Raw genomic sequence first — 20,384 nt, 5'->3', positions numbered from 1 at the left:
TTTCGCCCACAGAACTGCCGCTCACTGGATATTTTCTCTTTTTCGGACCATTCTCTGTAAACCCTAGAGATGGTTGTGCGTGAAAATCCCAGTAGATCAGCAGTTTCTGAAATACTCAGACCAGCCCGTCTGGCACCAACAACCATGCCACGTTCAAAGTCACTTAAATCACCTTTCTTCCCCATTCTGATGCTCGGTTTGAACTGCAGCAGATCGTCTTGACGACGTCTACATGCCTAAATGCATTGAGTTGCTGCCATGTGATTGGCTGATTAGAAATTTGCGTTAACGAGCAGTTGGACAGGTGTGCCTAATAATGTGACCGGTGAGTGTGTGTGTATATATATATATATATATATAGTGTTTTTTTCCGGAAACCATCAATGGTGTAGTTAAAAGTGCTCAACAAATAAGTGGAGCGTTTTATATATATATATATATATATATATATATATATATATATATATATAACCCATATGACACATTGGGCTACTAATAGTCGCTACTAATAGTCATTGATTTAGAGGTGTAGTGACATGCCGCTCCTTAAGGGGCGTACTATGCAACTCGCTAGGGTAAAGACTGCTACACGCGGTCGTCATTTTTTTTCCTCTTTTCTTTTTGTGAACATCCTGGAAATTGTGCTCTTAAACCGACGACTGAATTTTATTATACATAGCCTCAGAAAGTTAAGAGTAATGACATTTTTTGATTCTGATAAGTGTTATGTATAATCAGAATCTCATCTGTGAGATGAGATTCGAGTTTTAAGTATTTGGAACTCCAGTGAGTAAAGCACATTTTTGTGCTAGCTTATTTGCTAACCACTGAAGGGAAAAGATAACGCTGGATCATATAGCTGTTGAGATACTCTTCATAAAATCAGCCGGGGTTATAAGAATGTCTAATGTTTGAATAGCCGTACTTTGGTAGGTATTGTATCATTGTGTCATGTTGAATGTTTTAGAAGATAGTTTTAGAAGATAGTTAGTTTTGAGTAGCGCCTCCAGTGCCAACTAGGAGTAGCAGTAAAGGCGCTAACGTCTAACTAGGTTCGGTGAGGGGTTTGCCTTGACCAACTCACGAGAGAAGTTGATATGTAGTTGAACAGTTGACAATTTTATTGTCTCACAACAGCAAAATATACACAACGCTGACTTTTACATAAAAGAATTGAAATAAAACAAAATAGAGCTCTTTAAAGTAAATAAAATAATAAACCAAAGAAAACCTCGTTCAAATCACAACCCTCAATGAGTGTTAGCAGTTTGAGATGAAAGAAACATTCAGTTCCTTGTCCTTGAGTGTATGTGTTGGTCCAAGAGTTCAGTTCCTGATCCGTGAGTGTACTGAATATACTTCAACGATGACGATTTCTACACTGGTAGAGGAAATAGGCTAGTGTGTACGAGTTCTTATCTGGTGTCTGGATGAATGAGTCAGGCTTGTCAGACGTTTCCTGGGACAGATCCCACGGTAGGCCACCGCTTGTATGATCGTCCACAATCTCACTGGGCTGGGCTCGCCATCACAATCTTCCAAATTCTATCTGGTAGTTAAAAAAAAACCAATCTACACAAATAGTGCAGAATAGTAAGTATTTCATTCTATATCTGTTTTTAACATGAGAACTCATTAATTTCTTTTCATTCAGAACATCTTACAATATGCTTTCCATTAACATGTATAAGAATTACAATATCATTACTTAATCACTACATAGTATATATAATTCTGTTACACAATATCAGTGCAATCACCGTGTAGCCTCAATACAAACCAAGTGCGCTAACCACTTAAACCGACTGGGTTTAACGTCAACAGGATAAGTGCCACGCATCTTTAATACTACACAATTCTCCAACGCTTCACTGACTAAGCTAGCGTTTAGCACTAGCTAACTATCGGCGTGAGCTATCTTCTAAAACATTCAACATGACACAATGATACAATACGTACCAAAGTACGAGCTATTCAAACATTAGACATTCTGATAACCCCGACTGGTTTTATGAAGAGTATCTTAACAGCTATATGATCCAGCGTCATCTTTTCCCTTCAGTGGTTAGCAATAAGCTAGCACAAACACGTGCTTTACTCGCCGGAGTTCCAAATACTTAAAACTCGACAGACCTTCGTCTCGTAAGCTCACAGATGAGATTATGATTATACATAACACTTTTCAGAATCACAAAATGTCAATACTCTTAACTTTCTGAGGCTATGTATAATAAAATTCGGTCGTCGGTTCAAGAGCACAACTTCCAGGATGTTCACAAAAAGAAAAGAGGAAAAAATGATGACCGCTCGCAGCAGTCTCTACCCTAGTGAGTTGCATAGTGCGCCCCTTAAGGAGCAGCATGTCACTACACCTCTAAATCAATGACTATTAGTAGCCCTATGTGTCATATCGGTTACACATAAATATATATATATATATATATACACTGCTCAAAGAAATAAAGGGAACACCTAAAAACACAATATAGACCTCGATGAATGAAATATTTCAGCTGAAAATCTTTATTTATTAGACAGAGGAATGTGTTTAGAGCAAAATAACCTAAGAATGATCAATGGAAATCAAAATCATCAGCCCATTAAGGTCTGGATTCTGTGGAAATTCTTCAAGACGATTCAAAATGAGGCTCAGTAGTGTGTGTGGCCTCCACGTGCCTGTATGCACTCCCTACGACGTCTGGGCATGCTCCTGATGAGACGACGGATGGTCTCCTGAGGGATCTCCTCCCAGACCTGGATCAGGGCATCGGTCAACTCCTGGACAGTCTGTGGTGCGACATCGCGTTGGCGGATGGTACGAGACATGATGTCCCAGAGGTGCTCGATTGGATTCAGGTCTGGGGAACGTGCAGGCCAGTCCATAGCATCAATTCCCTCGACATACAGGAACTGCTGACACACTCTGGCCACATGAGGACGAGCATTGTCATGCATGAGCAGGAACCCAGGGCCCACTGCACCAGCATATGGTCTGACAATGGGTCTGAGGATCTCATCCCGGTACCTAATGGCAGTCATGGTACCTCTGGCTAGCACGTAGAGGTCTGTGCGGCCCTCCAAGGATATGCCTCCTCAGACCATCACTGACCCACCGCCAAACCGGTCATGCTGGAGGATGTTGCAGGCAGCAGAACGTTCTCCACAGCGTCTCCAGACTCTCTCACGTCTGTCACATGTGTTCAGTGTGAACCTGCTCTCATCTGTGAAGAGCACAGGGCGCCAATGGCGAATCTGCCAACCAAGATGTTCTCTGGCAAAGGTCAATCGGGCTGCACGGTGTTGGGCTGTGAGCACAGGCCCCAATTGTGGACGTCGGGCCCTCATACCATCCTCATGCATTCTGTTTCTCACTGTTTGAGCAGAAACCTGCACATTAGTGGCCTGTTGAAGGTCGTTTTGTAGGGCTCCGGCAGTGCTCCTCCTGTTCCTCCTTGCACAAAGGACCAGATAGCGGTCCTGCTGCGGGGTTTTTGTCCTCCTGCGGCCCCCTCCACGTCTCCTGGTGTACTGGCCTGTCTCCTGGTACCTCCTCCATGCTCTGGACACTGTGCTGGGAGACACATCAAATCTTCTTGCCACAGCACGCATTGATGTGCCATCCTGGATGAGCTGCACTACCTGAGCAACTTCTGTAGGTTGCAGATACCGCCTCATGCCACCTCTAGTGGTGCGGGCACTAGCAAAATTAAAAACTAACCAAAGATCGGCCAGAAAAGATGAGGACAGGCCAATGGTCTGTGGCCACCACCTGCAAATCCATTCCTTTTATAGGGGTTGTCTTGCAAATTGTCTAATTTCCACCTGGTGGAAATTAGACAATTTACCAACAGGTGAAATTGATTCACAAATCAGTGTTGCTTCCTAACTGGACAGGTTGATATCTCAAAAGTGTGATTGACTTGGAGCTACATTGCATTGCTTATGTGTTCCCTTTATTTTTTTGAGCAGTGTATATATATATATATATATATATATATATATATATATATATATATATATATATATATGTAGCGTTTTCCCCCCCCAAAACCGTCAATGGTGTTGTTATAAGTGCTCAACTAATGAGGAGCGGAATATCAATACAGATGCAGGACATTTTTTTTAATTAGCAGCTGATGAGTGTGCGACGCACGAAACAGGCCTGTACTGCTATGTATTAAAACTTTTTTCCTGCATCTGTATTGAAATATATATGTCCACAGGAGCAGGAATGAGTGCACTGAGCATGAAACAAGCTTGTTCTGCCATTTAACAACTTTGAGCTAAAAATATAAATATATATAAAACAACATTACCAAACAGTTAAACTACATGCCTAGCCTTTTGTCAGATTTTCCTCCAGCCCACTGAAGTTGGGATCTAAGGGACATTTTTAAGAAGAAAGGAAGAATTGTGCTTGAGTGTGCTATATTGTAATGGGTCATCAGATGCAAAATGAATGGTCCCCTGTGACTCATTAATCTTGCAGAGTCTCCAAATCAACAAACAAAATTATTCATATGTGTGCTCACAAGCATCAGCAGTAGGCCAGGTGGGCAAATTAACAGCAGGACCAAAACATGACAAGTATTTAGTGACCCAGTCTTTTAGAGAGTACCCAATCATACACACACCTAAGCATGCGTGCACACACATGCGTACACACACATGCATGCGTGTACACCCACACAGACCAGCGCTATAACACACACATACACACACACAAATGACAAACGATAGGTAATGTAGGTAGGTGGAGAGAGTGAGAGAGAGAGAGAGAAAACAAGCTAGTTTGTGTTCAGTGCATGAATGTTTATCAGGGACGCTAGATGGGTTTTGGCACAAGGTTCCTAGTCATTTGACCAATCCGCATTTTCCAGAAAGATCTCATCAGAAGGCTATCAGGAATGTAATCCAGATGGTAAACAGCTCTACTGAAGCAGCTCTACTTGCGATCATGTGGCTGGAGTGTTTGTCCCTGTCAGTGTACAAAGTTTGTGCAGCCTTATTGGTTTACACTTTGTGTGTGTGTATATGTGTGTGAGTGTGTGTGTGTGTGTGTGTGTGTGTACATGGACATTGTAAATTTAAAATTGTGTGTGCCCTTAGCTCCTTCTATACTAGAACTTAAAAATAAACACGGGACAAATCATGGAGAGAAGTGAGAGAGAGAGAGAGAGAGAGAGAGAGAGAGAGAGAGAGAGAGAGAGAGAGAGAGAGAGAGAGAGAGAGAGAGAGGGAAGGCAGGAGGAAAACTAACAAGCAAGCACAAATGTCTGTCTTCTCTATTCCAACAGGGCCAACCACGCATGAGGTAATACAGCAAAAGTAATTGAGAAAATTATAGCATCTCCCCGAAGAGGAGCAGCCCTTCGTATTTTCTCTAAAAGACACACTGGTCAAGCTGGGGCTTGTACGTGTGTGTGTGTGTGTGTGTGTGTGTGTGTGTGTGTGTGTGTGTGTGTGTGCATCAGGGTGGGGGTGAGACGCGGGTTGTCATGTGGGGGGTGGGGTGCATGGATGAGGTCCCACAAATTATCCCTTAGACCTTCTTGCCCGGTTTGAGAAGGACAGACCGAGGCTTCAGTACACCCATGCTCAAAAACAAACACCTACATGTGTGTGTATGAGTGCGCGTACACACACACACACACACACACACACACACACACACACACACACACTTGACTGCTGGAAGAAGGAGGTGGTTGCGGCGGGCTGGGAGCGGGGTTTGTAGGTGGTCAGCGGCAGTCCGACGTGTCGACAAGCTACAAGCGCAACAACCAGGAATCAGGAAATGCAGAGAGATGCGTGGGCTGATACAACGACCCACACAGTCTGACTCAGGGCAGCCGCCCACTCTCCAGCTGGTTTCTATGGAAACGCTGCAGCGGAAAGGGGGCCTCGGACTCAGTGTGGATGGTAGATCACACAACCATCCCTCCATCACAACAACGTCCATCACCCTCTTGGGGAGTCCTCCCCCTCCGGTTGCAGTGTCCCCCTTCTCCTTCTCCTTTTGGAGCAATACAGAAGAACCCCCAGACACATAGGAAAATACTAAACCAAAAAAGAGATCTTTCTCTGGTTCATTTAGTTGTGAAATCTGCCCTCCCCCCACACACACACACTGCAAAGTTGCTCCAACATCCAGAAAACGTTGAATACGACAGAAATAAATCAAAATCCATTGATTCTCACCACCCAATGGCGGAACTATATTATGATATAGATATCCAACTGAGGCCTTCCTTTTTTTTTTTTACTGATCATAGGTGGAGTGAATCCGGGTCCTCAGAACGGAAATTACCCTCAAACTTGCACATGGATAGGAAAAGTCTACAAGGACTACAAAAATATTATTTCATCTGATTGGTGCTATGACGTTTACCCTCTTGATAGAGTGGATGGTGCATTACAAACATCCCAATCATCACTTTCAAAACTCACTTTGTGTCAAGTTCACCCCGAACAGGGACTTGGGAGTGACTTGTCACAGTGTCTCAGGAAATCACTGCCTGATGGTACACGAACTGGCACGCCACATTTCTAGTCTAGGCTTTTAAACCTGCACAAATGAAAACCCCACACTTGTGACCAGCATCAACCGTCTCTTAGAGCAAACAGTGTTGTGACTTACCTGAGCAAGTGCACATGTGTACACGAGCACATTAGACCCACATCCAGACACCTATACAAACATGCCTATGTGCTTTGGGCAGCATGCATAGCAACAGAGCTACACACAGTCTCTCTCTCTTTCCCTCGCTTTCTTTCTCGCTCTCTCTTTCTCTCTCTCTCTCTCTCTCTCTCTCTCTCTCTCTCTCTCTCTCTCTCTCTCTCTCTCTCTCTCTCTCTCTCTCTCTCTCGCTCTCTCTCACACACACACACACACACACACACACACACACACACACACACACACACACACACACACACACACACACACACACACACACACACACACACACACACGTGGATAAACAGTCATACAGCCCACCTGGTTGATGTGTTTGAGTTTGTCAATGATCTGGCTGATGACTGGTTCAGGAGGCTTGTTGTTTCTGGACTCGGAGCCATGGGGGTGGGACCGCTTCAGGCCAGGCCCGGGGAACCTGACAGACGAGAGAGGAAAGCTCTTTACTCAGGTCTGGTCTTGTGATCCTGATTGGAGTTTGAGCCACCACAACTTCACGTCAGACTCGCATGTGAGGCTCTCCTTCCAAAACAAAGCTGTATCACCATCTAGTGTTTGTAGGATGAATAACTGTTACTCTTGACTCCATCTGACAAAAGCTGCACTATCATTTCGAAGGTGACGAGGAGCTCAAGCCTAACTTCAGCCTTACCATGAACATCAACAGAGACGATATGCCAGATGTGGAATGGAGATGAAAGAGTAAATCTTTGTGAATAGCAGCTTTTGAAGATCATGCATCATTTCCATGTTTTGTTGTGCAAGTCATAAACTAGACATTTGAACCCCCTATGTTGAATTTGTACCACGATTCAAAATGTTCGGGGCATATGAGCAGCAAAGACGGGTCAGTTAGTGGCCCTTTGACCCTTATCAGCGGTAAATCCTGGTTCAGTTTCTGATGCTGTCAGAATATGAATGGAGATGTGACAAACTTTAAAAGGCTAATAAGTAAAGAGTAGGAGCGGTTCCTGCGGCGAAGAAGGGCATATGTAATTTACATGCAGGTTCACACACGCTCCTGTGTCTAACAGTTTGGCTGAGGAGATAATGCTCTGTCCGTGCTTGTGTATGTTAAGGGAAGTAGGTTTGGGTGTGGTGGGTGCAAATAGCGAAGCTGTCTCCGGTTTGTCTTCGGCACCGAGGCGTTCCTACAGGGGCTGTTCTGCATGAAATTAAGCCTTTCTGACATTGATGCTATCGCCGTGCTGAGTAGGTAAGAATACAGCCATGCTTGCACGCTATTAGACAGGCCTGTTTAGACAGCTGAATTTTACCACCACTCATATCCAAATAAGGAGGGGATTGAATGGGAAGAGACTGGCATCTGCGCTCGCTCACCCCGAGTTATGACATCTCCCCCATCACCGTGGCAATATGAAGGATGAGGTCATATCTCTGCTGAAATGCCATCCTGCTCTATTGCTGCAGATGTTGGTGGAACAAGGGGACAAATGGGCCAGTGTGGGTAGTGATGATTTGCTGAGAAAAGGTTAGGAGAGAGAGGAAAAAGGGCGTTGGAAAAAAGTGTGCATGTAGCCGCTGCCCTTTGGCAGTCAGAGGCAAAGCACAAGGTCACACTGTTCTGTTCTCAGAAACATACACCTGAGCGCTCACACACCGCCTCACACACAATCTCACACTGTGACATACACACAACCTCACACACCATTTTCACACACAATCTCACATGCTGCCATACACAGGACCTCACACACCATCTCACACACCATCTCACACACAATTTCACAGACCACCTCACACAAATATCACACACCATCTCACACACAATCTCACACACCACTTCAGACAAAACCTCACACACCACCTCACACAAAACCTCAAACACCATCTCACACATAATCTCACACACCGCCTCACACACCATCTCACACACAACCTCACACATTGCCTCAAACACTTCCTCACACACTACCTCACACATTCTCACACACCACCTCACACACCAACTCACACACCGTCTCACACACGGTCTCACACACCATCTCACACATCGTCTCACACACCACCTCGTACAAAACCTCACACACCATCTCACACATAATCTCACAACCTCACACACCACCTCACACACCGTCTCACACAGCGCCTCATACAGCACCTCACACACCGCCTCACACATCACTTCAAAAACAGTCTCACACACCATCAAACACATATTCTCACACCATCTCACACACTACCTCACACATTGTCTCACACACCACCTCACACACCATCTCACAAACCACCTCACACACCGTCTCACACATCGTCTCAAACACCATCTCACCCACCACCTCACACACCGTGTCACACACCATCTCACACACCACCTCACACACCGTCTCACAGTCACACACACAACCTCATACACCGCCTCAAACACAACTTCACACACATCGCCTCACAAACAGCCTCACACACACCATCTCACACTATCTCACACACCATCTCACACACTACCCCACACATTGTCTCACACATCGTCTCACACACCGTCTCACAAACCACCTCACACACCGACTCACACACCACCTCACATTGCACCTCACACACCGTCTCACAAACCACCTTACACACCATCTCACATTGCACCTCACATACCGTGTCACAATGTGTCACACACCATTTCACACACCATCATGCACAAAACCTTACAAACAACCTCACACACCGCTTCAAACACAGCCTTACACACCATCACACACACCATCACACACACCGTCTCACACTATCTCACATACCGCCTCACACAACCATCTCACACACTACCTCACACATCGTCTCACACACCACCTCACACACCGCCTCACACACCATCATCAACCTTTATTTTAATAGGCAAGTTAATTAAGAGCAAACTCTTATTTACAATAACAGCCTATGTTATGTACACACCATCTCACACATCGTCTCACACACCGTCTCACACACCACCTTACACACTGTCTCACACACCATCTTGCACACCATCTCGCACACCGTCTCACACAGCAACTCACACACCGTCTCACACGTGACCTCACACAGCACCTCACACACCATCTCACACATCACCTCGCACACTATCTCACACACCACCTCACACAGCATCTCACACAATGTCTCTCACACTGTCTTGCACACCACCTCACACACCGTCTCACACACCACCTCACACACTGTCTCACACACCACCTCACATACCGTCTCACACACCACCTCACACACCGTCTCACACAGTGTCTCTCACACTGTCTCGCACACCACCTCATACACCGTCTCACACACCACCTCACATACCATCTCACATACCACCTCACACACCGTCTCACACACCACCTCACACAAAATCTCACACACCATCTCACATAAAACCTCACACACCACCTTACACAAAACCTCACACAAACCTCAAACAAAACCTCACACACTGTCTCACAAGCCATTTCACACACCACTTCATACACCATCTCACACAGCATCTCACACACCACCTCACACATTGTCTCACACACCACCTTACACACTGTCTCACACACCATCTCACACACCACCTCACACACCATCTCACACAGCATCTCACACACCACCTCACACATTGTCTCACATACCACCTTACACACTGTCTCACACACCACCTCACACACCGTCTCACACACCGTCTCACACACCATCTCACACACCATCTCACACATCACCTCACATACCATCTCACACACTGTCTCACACACCGTCTCACACACCATCTCACACACCACCTCGCACATCACCTCACACACCATCTCACACACTGCCCCTGCCGCTGTTTCTCCCAAACCTTCCAGCAGCCTTGTTCATTCATCAGCCTTTTGCTCCTCCCAAGTCTGACTTTTCATTAAACCAAAATTACATTTTCACAGTTACATATTCTTCTTATTAGCTACACGATGATCTCACCCCATCTCCCTGTTAATTATCACATTAATAATGGAGAGATGTATGATCCATTGAGAAGAGGAAAGAGGACATATTGGCAGAGGAAGGAGCATTAGGATTTTGAGATAAGCAGCATAATGAGGCAGTGTTTCAGAATGAGGTATGCCAGTGAAATAATGTTGTTGAAACATAATTCAGCGAGCATCAATGTGGGCGTGTCGCCGTCCTCGTTCACCATCGAAATTCCCAGTTTTGAGATTATCTTGTTCTCCGGTGTTTCTTTGCATCACATGCTCCAGCAAACACAAGACCTGACCAGGTTGCAGCTTCATGGGCACAATGTGATGCTTGGGGCATTAACCTGACTGACAACAGAGCATCCAGTTACCATTTCTTTGGGACATCAGAATAGAGATGGAGGCTCAGGTGGAGACTGTGCAATGGAAGGGGTGTGTGTGTGTGTGTGTGTGTGTGTATGTGTGTGTGGGGGGGGTCATAATGTGGTCCTGAAGCTTTTAACACATCCACCAACCTGTTCACACTCCTGGTCCAATGGGTCCAAAGGAGCAATGTCATTTTCAAAGGGAATACGGGCCAGTTTGGCGGTCACCATAGTTTGTGACATGTATGTCAGAAACAATAGGAAATCATGCAGTCCAATGGCTGTTAATATTCATCAGGGTGTGCATTACACTGGCGCCTCACAGTGATTCAGTTTCACTATGTGGCACAAGAATGTGCAAAATAAAAGCGCCGTCGAATAAAGAATCAAATTTAAACCAACAAACTGAAACATCATGATAAGAGGGGAGATGAAGTGCTTGCAACTGCCTGTGTCTTCGGTCATGTCCCTGTACGTTTTAGTTTGATTTGAACGTTTTCTCCAGGTGGCTCGCCCTGCAAGTTTGAATAAGCAGAGCCTATATTTAACCCTGAGATCCCTTCTCAAGCATCAGGAGGGCCCTCCTCCACCACCACCCAGCTCCTCCAAATTCATCCGTACGAAACAAAACTACACTGAGTAACACACTCGGCTTCAGAGAACATCCTATTTGTACGTATCTGGAGGGATGATGGAAGAGGCTCCAGAACAAATCTGAGAGTTGAAGTGTAGCCAGAGGAATGTGCAGGCGTATGCCCTTCGCAGCTGACATGGAGAATTGCTTGCTGCTAGACACTGTAATCTTTCCATCCATTCCTGTCTGTCGCCCTCCCCCTGCCTCCCTCTCATACCACTTGTTCTTGCCAGTAATCATCCCCTCAGGAAAGCTCTGCCCCCTTGCCAACCGGTTTCCTGCTCAGACACTTGTCGGTTCTCACTCTTTGTCCCCAGTCCCCCTGGGGAGGGGCTGTGTTGTTAAAGAAAAAAAAAGAAAAAGAAAAACCCTTAACATGGCATTCCGAGGAGGTCCAGCGTCTACATGGGACTCTTCAAAACAGGCAACTCCTGCCTCGAGTCAAAACACCACTGACTGACTCGAGGCACCTCTAATCTCATCTAGAGATTCTGTTCTGCACTGGTTGAAAAAAACACACATTTCACAAAGCAAAAGGGAAATAGCTTAAGTAAGGCCAAATGAAGTTACGAGACAGCGAGGTGGATGGGGAAAAAAGTTAAGGTGTAAATAGGGTGTGGGAGCAAAAGGACTGGGTGAAAAATTGCAAACTCAAATGAGGTTGTAGAAAGTGAGGGGACATGGGAGGAAGAGGGACAGACAGAGAGAGAGAGAGAGAGAGAGAGAGAGAGAGAGAGAGAGAGAGAGAGAGAGAGAGAGAGAGAGAGAGATGGAAGTGGCAATTAACTGAGCATGAAGAAGGCAACTGACATTAATAACATCCCATAGAGCCAAATTCAAGATTTACACTCAACTCTCAGCGGTGGAGAGGTCCATCCGATAAAAGCCCATCACTTCTAGGGCAAACGTACCCTTCAACTCACCTCAGCCTTCTCTTGGCTGCGGTTGCGCAACATCAGGAGTTCAATATGGCCCAAAACGTATCACGCACCTTACCGCTTTGTCAGACGCAGTAAACATTAGCACGGCCGTTCAGCTGGCAGTGTGTTGTGCTATCTGGATAAGTGGCTGTACCATATTTCTGTCTACCTGTCAGGTGTTTCTCAAATCATTTAGCAGTGTGTCCAGGCATACTGAAATCAGCTGCCGATTTACCTGTCTGTCATTTCCTGCCCGTTCCAGCAGAGGGAGTCGTTGGGTGGTGCAGGCTCCCGGCTACACAGCGCCTCCCCGAGCCCACTGTAGAAAGAACCGAAGCCCCTTAGGCTGGATATAAAGTCCCTGAGGTATTTAGAGAGGGTAGGGGAATGAGAGAGCAAGAGAGAGAGAGAGAGAGAGACAGACAGACAGAGACAGAGAGAGAGGGGTAGTGCTTTAATTATGGTAATCTGGATGCTACTCACACTGGTCAGCAGGGACAACTGCAGAAAGACTAATTGTTTTACAGCGAGAGAGACAGACACAAAGGGAAGTAGAGAGAGTTAGAAAGGGAGATGAAGAGAAATGAGGCAGCAGCGTGAAGAGACACACACACAATGAGAGGAGGAAATAAGCTCTATAATAGGGAAAGCTAGCTGATGAGATCCCTGTGAGAACAAAAGGAGGGAGGGCAGCATCAGAATTGACATTAATCTGGCCTCTCTGCTGCCAAGGCCAACGGGCCCTGCCGAGTATTATTACACTGTTCATTTAAGCCTGTTACTGCATAGTGGGTGTCAAAGGCACTGGATTGGAGGAAAGCTTAGTTTCACTAGCAATGGGCAGACAGCTGTCCGCAGTGCCAGGGATGATATGTATTTGTCAGAAGTAATCAGGAGTGAAGGATCTGCCAATTTTGTCAGTTCAGCAGCTCTGCGGTTCGACTTCAGCATTAAAGGAATCCATTTCCAGGTGATCTCACCTGCGCAGGCCAGCCAAAGTCTCATCAGGGTCAAAGGTCGTAGGCTGAGCATTGCGGGAAAGGGGGCCAATGGGATACTGGTGAGGATGGGACGAAACTGAGCGAGAGACCCGCTGGGGGGAGTGGCCACACATCCCGCTCACCTACAGACAAACAAAGGGGGGGGGGGAGAAAATAGCACACAGGCCATGATCAAATAAATACTCTTCCACGAGTCTCTACACCTGACTTATCTTATATAGCCATCAAATGTCTGTCTAAGTCTAATAACCCGTAAGAACCTGTCAACAGCCAAGCTATTGGCTTCATACAGCTGAACCCCTCCGTAAATTGTCATCTCTTTGGGTTTGTTTATTTTAGAAGGGATGAAAATGGGGGATTTGCATAACAAACAAGTCATTGTATCCTCTGCCAGTCGTTTCTGCCTTGTTCAAATTTGTAATCATAACCCTCCAAAAAGCACCAGCGTAAAAATGAGGCCTCTTGTTTGCTTCTTCCCCCGGATAAATGCCATTGTGTTTCCATGCGGGACAGCATAACAATAATAAATAAGAAGTCGCTTTCTGTCTCTCAGAGATAATGGACCTGGCCCATTCTTTTCAGGTGCAATAAAAATGCAAATAGCTGTTAATGTTTAGCTTGCAGTTTAATGATTTGCCGGTGGTTTAATTTCCCCTGGGGATTCCGGCCAGGGCTTAATTCTGCCTTGTAATGTTAACAGCTAATTGTGCCCAGTTTCCCAAAAGTGAATAGGCAGGCACTGCTGCCACTGAATACTGATGGGACCTGATAGAGCAGCACTGGACATCTTTATCTGGTGGCTAGGGAGGAGACACACACACACACACACACACACACACACACACACACACACACACACACACACACACACACACACACACATACATACACGCGCACAAACTCACAATCATTTCTGAACGTATTAAAAATGTACCATTTCATGCAATTATTCATCTGAACACAAAGTACATAAGCCCATTACAGTGATCAACATTCATTCATACATAATCCAGTCACGGACAACAGCATACAATGCATAACGTTATTACATAAACACACACATAGTCATTTCTCATATGCATGCTGACACGCAGAAATGCTGATTAGCTGAAAGACATTGTCATCAGTGTTAAACAATACAGCCTTGTTATTCAAGGACACAGTGGAAGCCAGAAGATGAGACCATTCACTTTAAAGCACCTAACACACACACACACACACACACACACACACACACTCACACACTCACACACACACAAATATGAGAGCCAGATTGCCACAGATGGTGGAAGTGCTCCTGCGACAGGCATGAGCTAATACACACTATCCCCGGCCAGCTATCCCCACTAATACTCACCTACTGTGTACTTGGGGTGGGTGGGTGGGTGGGTGGGGGGGGGGTCTCTCTCTCTCTATCTCGCACATACGCACACACACACAAATATGTTCACACATGCTATCTTATTCTTTTATTCTGTCGTTGGATCCTTCTCCCATGTAATTCTCCCCTTCTACCCAGCCTAGAGCAAGCTGGTGCTCCCACAGGCCATGATTAATGTGATTGGAGCTTCATTCCTGCCTTTGTTTGTGTGTAGCAGGGAGCCGTAGGGGGAGTTGTGGCACAAGGGAGAGTCTGATTCAGCACGCAGCCCTCCACCTCCTCCCCCGCTGATGGTTTCCGGGTCTTCAAGGAAGGGGCTCATTAGTGGGGTATTAATATCACCCAGGGCTGGACCAACACAACCAACAGGAGAGCCTGCAGATAAAGCCCGCCTCAGCGTGAGAGCACTGAAATATCTGCCTGCTTTTATCTGCACCGAAGCAGCCCGCCTCACTGAGGAAGAGGTGCTGACAGCCAGCAGTGTGCCAGTCGGTGTCTCTCACACATGCTGTACACACACATACACAAACGCTAATATATACCTAAATTATTAGCATGTGCACAAATGCACGTATCTCAAGTTCCATGCCCCACTCTGCCCAGGCAAACTTCTCAAAACGATAGTCAAAACAAGGCTGTATAAAAGGACAAAAAAGGGGGAGGGGGCTTGGATTACACCCCCTTTTGTCTGCAGGATTGGGATGTAATCGCCACCACAATGTATAATCTGACAAACAAATGAGACCGCAAGAGGAGGTCTGAATTGCCCAAGAAAATACTATATCCTTTTCTTTTGAGGTTGAAAGATCGCCAGCTGAATAGCTTCACTTAGGCAGAAGAACATTACGTGTAACTGTAACAGCACACTTGAAAATGTCTGGTGAGTAATGTTTGTGTGTTTGTATGGAGCACCAGGGGAGCTGCAGCGTCTTGGGAAAAACTGAGTCAGCACCCCCTCCCCCGTCTCCCCCACTCTGCATTGTTGTCACCAGGTGTCGAGATACAGGCATTCTGTGTAATTTGAAGAAAAAAGTACTTTGACTTTCAAATTCTGGCCTTGAAGTGAATGAGAGAGGTGGATCTCATTAGTTTCCACACAGTGCAAACTTATTTTCAATTTTTTTTCTTGGCGCGCCTATCCACCTCATTCATAGCCCCCATGATACCTTGCGTGAATTATGGGCGCGACTTCCGGCGTGTCTTGTCACTGAACCGGAACCTGCATTTTCCATGGTAACGGTACGCTAACCATCTTTCTTAGAGCGATTGTACGGCGTCTCATTCATTCATGAAGATCTAGCCAGCCAAATTAGCTAATGATGTGGGAACACAATCTCACGGAGCTCAAAAAGGGTGAAATAAGAATACCTTTGCCATCCGTAATAGATGGTTGGGAAGATGGTGTGAAAAAGTGGCCTCGTATCATGTACAGTATCATTTTTAGCTATTGTGTCGAGTCCATTGGCTGTGATGGAAAGGCGATGAGCAATTTGAAAAGCTCGGAGGTGTACTAATATCTACACAGCAATAAAGTCGGCCGGGTGTTATTTAAGGATGTTGCAAATGACCTTGTCTACCTAAAAGCAGACACAGAGCCGAGTCAGAGCCTGCACCTATCTCATCAAAAGGCTTGGGTGCTAGCTAGCATCAGTGACAGGTGACATACAGACAGCGGGTTGCTCATGTATTGCAGGGCCAGGACTCTCTCGTAGTCATGCAGCAGCAATTCTGTGGAAGGTCAGTAAAGTAATGACACAAAAAGACATGAAAATGGGATTTAATTGTGATATTTTTGCAAATAAATTTACTGAACCGAAAATTGTACTGTACTTCAATTAATTCACTGCTTAATATGTTGTTGTTGTTGTGCCACATAATCTCAAATCTCACAACTAACTACGTACATTTAGTCAAGTACTGTGCTTGAGTACAATTCTGAGGTACTTATACATTGAGTATTTACATTTTATACTATACTACACTACACTATATTTAGTGCCACCTCGACCAACTACAACATTAGAGTTGCCTACTGCTTACACATTAATGCACCAATATGATTAAATAACAACATAATAGAACTGACAGTAGCCACTATGCATTATTGAGTACTTTTACTTTTGATTCTTTAAGTACATTTTGTTGCTGATAATTCTGTACTTTTATATTTTGAATGGAGAACTTTTACTTTCAATGGAGTATTGTTATACTGCATCATCTTTCAGTGTAACATCTACAACAGACAGCGACCTCTCAGGGGGTGGTGTTGTTGTCAAGCCTCATGTGATGGTTGCTCCATTGGAGTAACTGTAGTCCTCCATTGCTGGGTTTGCCCACTGTGTTTGGGCACCATGAAAAGTCTTTGAAATAGGACCTGGCTCCTCAGAAACCTCCATCTCACTAGACTCATCTGCAGGTAATACATAAAGTGTATATTTAGGTCACAACTTTTTTTTTAATTTAACCTTTATTTATACAGGTTATCCCGTTGAGACAACGGGGCCTAATTTTCAAGAGTGACCTGTCCTGGAATAAACATAAACAATATAATACAACACTGATTTACAGACAGACAGACAGGTTGATCAGCACAAAACACAAAACCAAATGAGATGTATTGCTTCAGTAGTTATCAATTCAAGCAGATAGAAAAGTACACAAAGATTGACAGAAATTAAATGTACACAAATTTAAAGTACAATGTTCAGATATTATGAATTGACGATTAGTTCATGACATTATTTGTGAAGGCTCTGGAAAGGTAAATAATAATAACAAATTAGGGCTACTTTAAATAAACAATTTTAAACACTTTGTCTTACTTGTAGCTGTTGTCAGACTCTTCTCTACTGCAAATAAGCACTCTAAACCAAGTGGTGTTGTATGGGGGGACTGGAGTTGGTTAATCAGAATCTAACTTGCATAAACATCAGGATATAGCCTAGGTTTAATATGTTCAAAATACCTATTCTGTATCTGTTGGTTAAAACAGGGAATGAAATTAGCACCTGCCAAATAAAGGGTAACGTTAAATGTCCGTAGCAAGTAAAAATTCCAGGTCTCCTGCTTGGCACCATGGCAGACAGGATTTTCTTATACTAATAATATTTTTAAAAACAATGCTTAAGTTAAGAATAGTCAGGGAAAGTCAGATTCTGAAAACCGAAAAATCGTGGTGTAAACAAAGCTAGCAAACTAGTCGACATCACATTAACTTACCTGTTGTGACGTGATGAGTCCTGATCGGTCGGCGCAGCTTCTTCTCAGGTGGCCTCTCGTAACCCGGAAAAAGTGTTGGGTAAGGGTTATCCAGAGTTAGCGTCTTAGCAACACAGTCAAACGAGCAAAAATAAAGAGATTGAGGGGGCTTTTGTAAGTTCAAGTTCTTCAGCCAATTTCTATTTGCCTCGTCGTCTTGTGGGAGGCGATGGAAAGTGTTACCATCGCTGACAGGAAGTCTGATTAAGTTTTAGGTTTATGGTCGAAGCACTCCCGTTTAAGCCACTCATTAAGTTTCGTCTGGTTGTACGTACAACCACTAACAGCACATGTTGTCCCCGAGCTCCGAAACGACATTTTATATGTAGGTTAGCAACTTTTATCGCCTTTAAAAAAAAAACCCGAACAGCAATAGCTCTTCTTCAGCCAAATCTGCCGCCGGTCTGCGCTACTGCGTCTGCCAAACACCGGAAGTATTACCCATAATCGTTTCCCCCCAGTGACCCCCCCCTCCGCCCCATAGGAAACTCGTGGATAGGTCGAAAATAAGGAGAGTAGGGCAGGGTTGCCAACTCCTTGAAATGGAAATAAGTGTAACGGGGGCAGTCCTATGCTGTTCTATGCTGGTCAGCCTGCTGCATGCCCGTCACTCTCATCATTAGCTCTGCGTTGTGTTCTAGTTGGGTGGGGCCCCAGGTGTTGTGGGGGGCCCTCAGTCTCTCATCATCATCATCATCATCATGATCAAGGAAGGAGCGGGGACACACAGGACTCTATTTGGCCCACCTTGCCATTTATTTTGGTTTCAAACCCTTCGACAACCGTCCAGTCCTCCAGCGGGAGCGGTGTTTCTTACGGGCGTGGGGGTCGAAGTTCAACCACTGCCCGGACTCCACTCGTGTGCGTTGGAAGGAGAAACCGTCCACGGGACTCCGATGTAAGAAAGGATAAACAAGTATTTTATCCCACAGCTTGCAGTATCTTCTTACAGGGATACTCAAGGTTACGTTCTCCTCAACCAGCAAAACTGTCCCACGGTAAGAAACACGTGTGGCTCGGCTCGATTGCTGCTTGAGACTCCTCCCACAAAACAAAAATGGCCTCTCCCGCGTTCCGTCTTCCGTGTACCCATAAGACCTCTCTCTTAAAACGACAGTACACGTATATGACGGTCGTTGTAAAACACATAAAAGTAAATAATGACATAAAATAAAATGTAAACACAAATAACAGCACACAGACAGGATTTGGTGATATTTCATACTCAAACAAAATAAAATAAAAACATTAATTTTAACCTGGTTACATTCACCCCTCCTGAAATTCACCAACATCCTGACAGCAGGATAAAAAGAGAAAGAGGAAAGGAAAAGCCCATCACTGACTACTGGCACAAGTGAAAAGAAGGACCTAGTCCTCCAGTCAACTTAGGAGCTACCTCGGTTACGAGGTCCAGAAAATAATGAGGTTGATCAAGTCTCAGAATTCCCTTAGATCAATGTGACGCCTGATACGCCACACCATGCACTTGGCCCAAAACAACCCTGTCTGATAGACACCTAATAACTCACATTAAACTAGTTTGAATGACTCCAACCTCCATCAAAGTTCAAACCCTCACACTCCGTAGAAATGGCATCTGAGCCATAGATTCTATTAACCTGTTCACTGACCTCACCACCCTCCCTGTGCGTGTCCTAACCCGACCATCGCTCTCTACTTGTGTGCGTGAGACAGTGCGAGCTTCAACATCTGTATCGAGTGAGGGTGGTGCCCCTGTGTGCGAATCAGTGTGAGATATAACACCTACATCGAGTGAGTGTGATGCCTCTATGTGTGGTGCATGTGTGTTGTGTGGTGCGTGTGTGTTGGGTGGAGACTGAGCAGTGGCCCCCACAGGACTGACTACCAGACTAGACGGAATGAACTCTTCCGCTTCTGCCCACTCAGATCTAGGTGAGTCTCCAAGTGATGAGACTGCTAGCCCCACTGCATCCCCTGAGACCGTCAGGCCATCTGCACTGTCCTCCTCATTGGACCCTGCGCAGTCAAGCAACTGACTGGTTGTACTGGACTCCTCACCCTGATCTAACTCAGGAAGGGGCAAGAAGTTGACCTCCAACAAACGGTTCCTGTGCACCACCCTGGTGTGCCCCTCTGCATCCTGAATCTTGTAGACGTGGATATTGGGGTTGACACCGACAACCGTGTACACTCCGTTCTCCCATTTGTCAGCCAACTTTCTCTTCC

The 20,384-nt window shown here is 45.3% G+C and overlaps 1 protein-coding gene across 1 annotated transcript in view; it reads right to left on the bottom strand.

Annotated features, from left to right (window-relative positions):
* The window catches only part of gpc3 (glypican 3), a 139,888-nt gene that overhangs the window by 38,136 nt on the left and 81,368 nt on the right, over positions 1 to 20,384 (bottom strand). Inside the window, exons 4-6 of the mRNA XM_056277264.1 lie at positions 13,514 to 13,656; positions 12,769 to 12,894; positions 7,001 to 7,115 (exon numbers count right to left, since the gene is read on the bottom strand). Of these exons, the coding sequence (XP_056133239.1) occupies positions 7,001 to 7,115; positions 12,769 to 12,894; positions 13,514 to 13,656 (384 nt within the window). The remainder of the gene's footprint in view (positions 1 to 7,000; positions 7,116 to 12,768; positions 12,895 to 13,513; positions 13,657 to 20,384) is intronic.

The sequence above is a fragment of the Lampris incognitus genome, chromosome 1 (assembly GCF_029633865.1).
Source record: "Lampris incognitus isolate fLamInc1 chromosome 1, fLamInc1.hap2, whole genome shotgun sequence".
Taxonomy (NCBI): Eukaryota; Metazoa; Chordata; class Actinopteri; order Lampriformes; family Lampridae; genus Lampris; species Lampris incognitus.
This window is presented reverse-complemented; position numbering and strand designations above follow the sequence as displayed.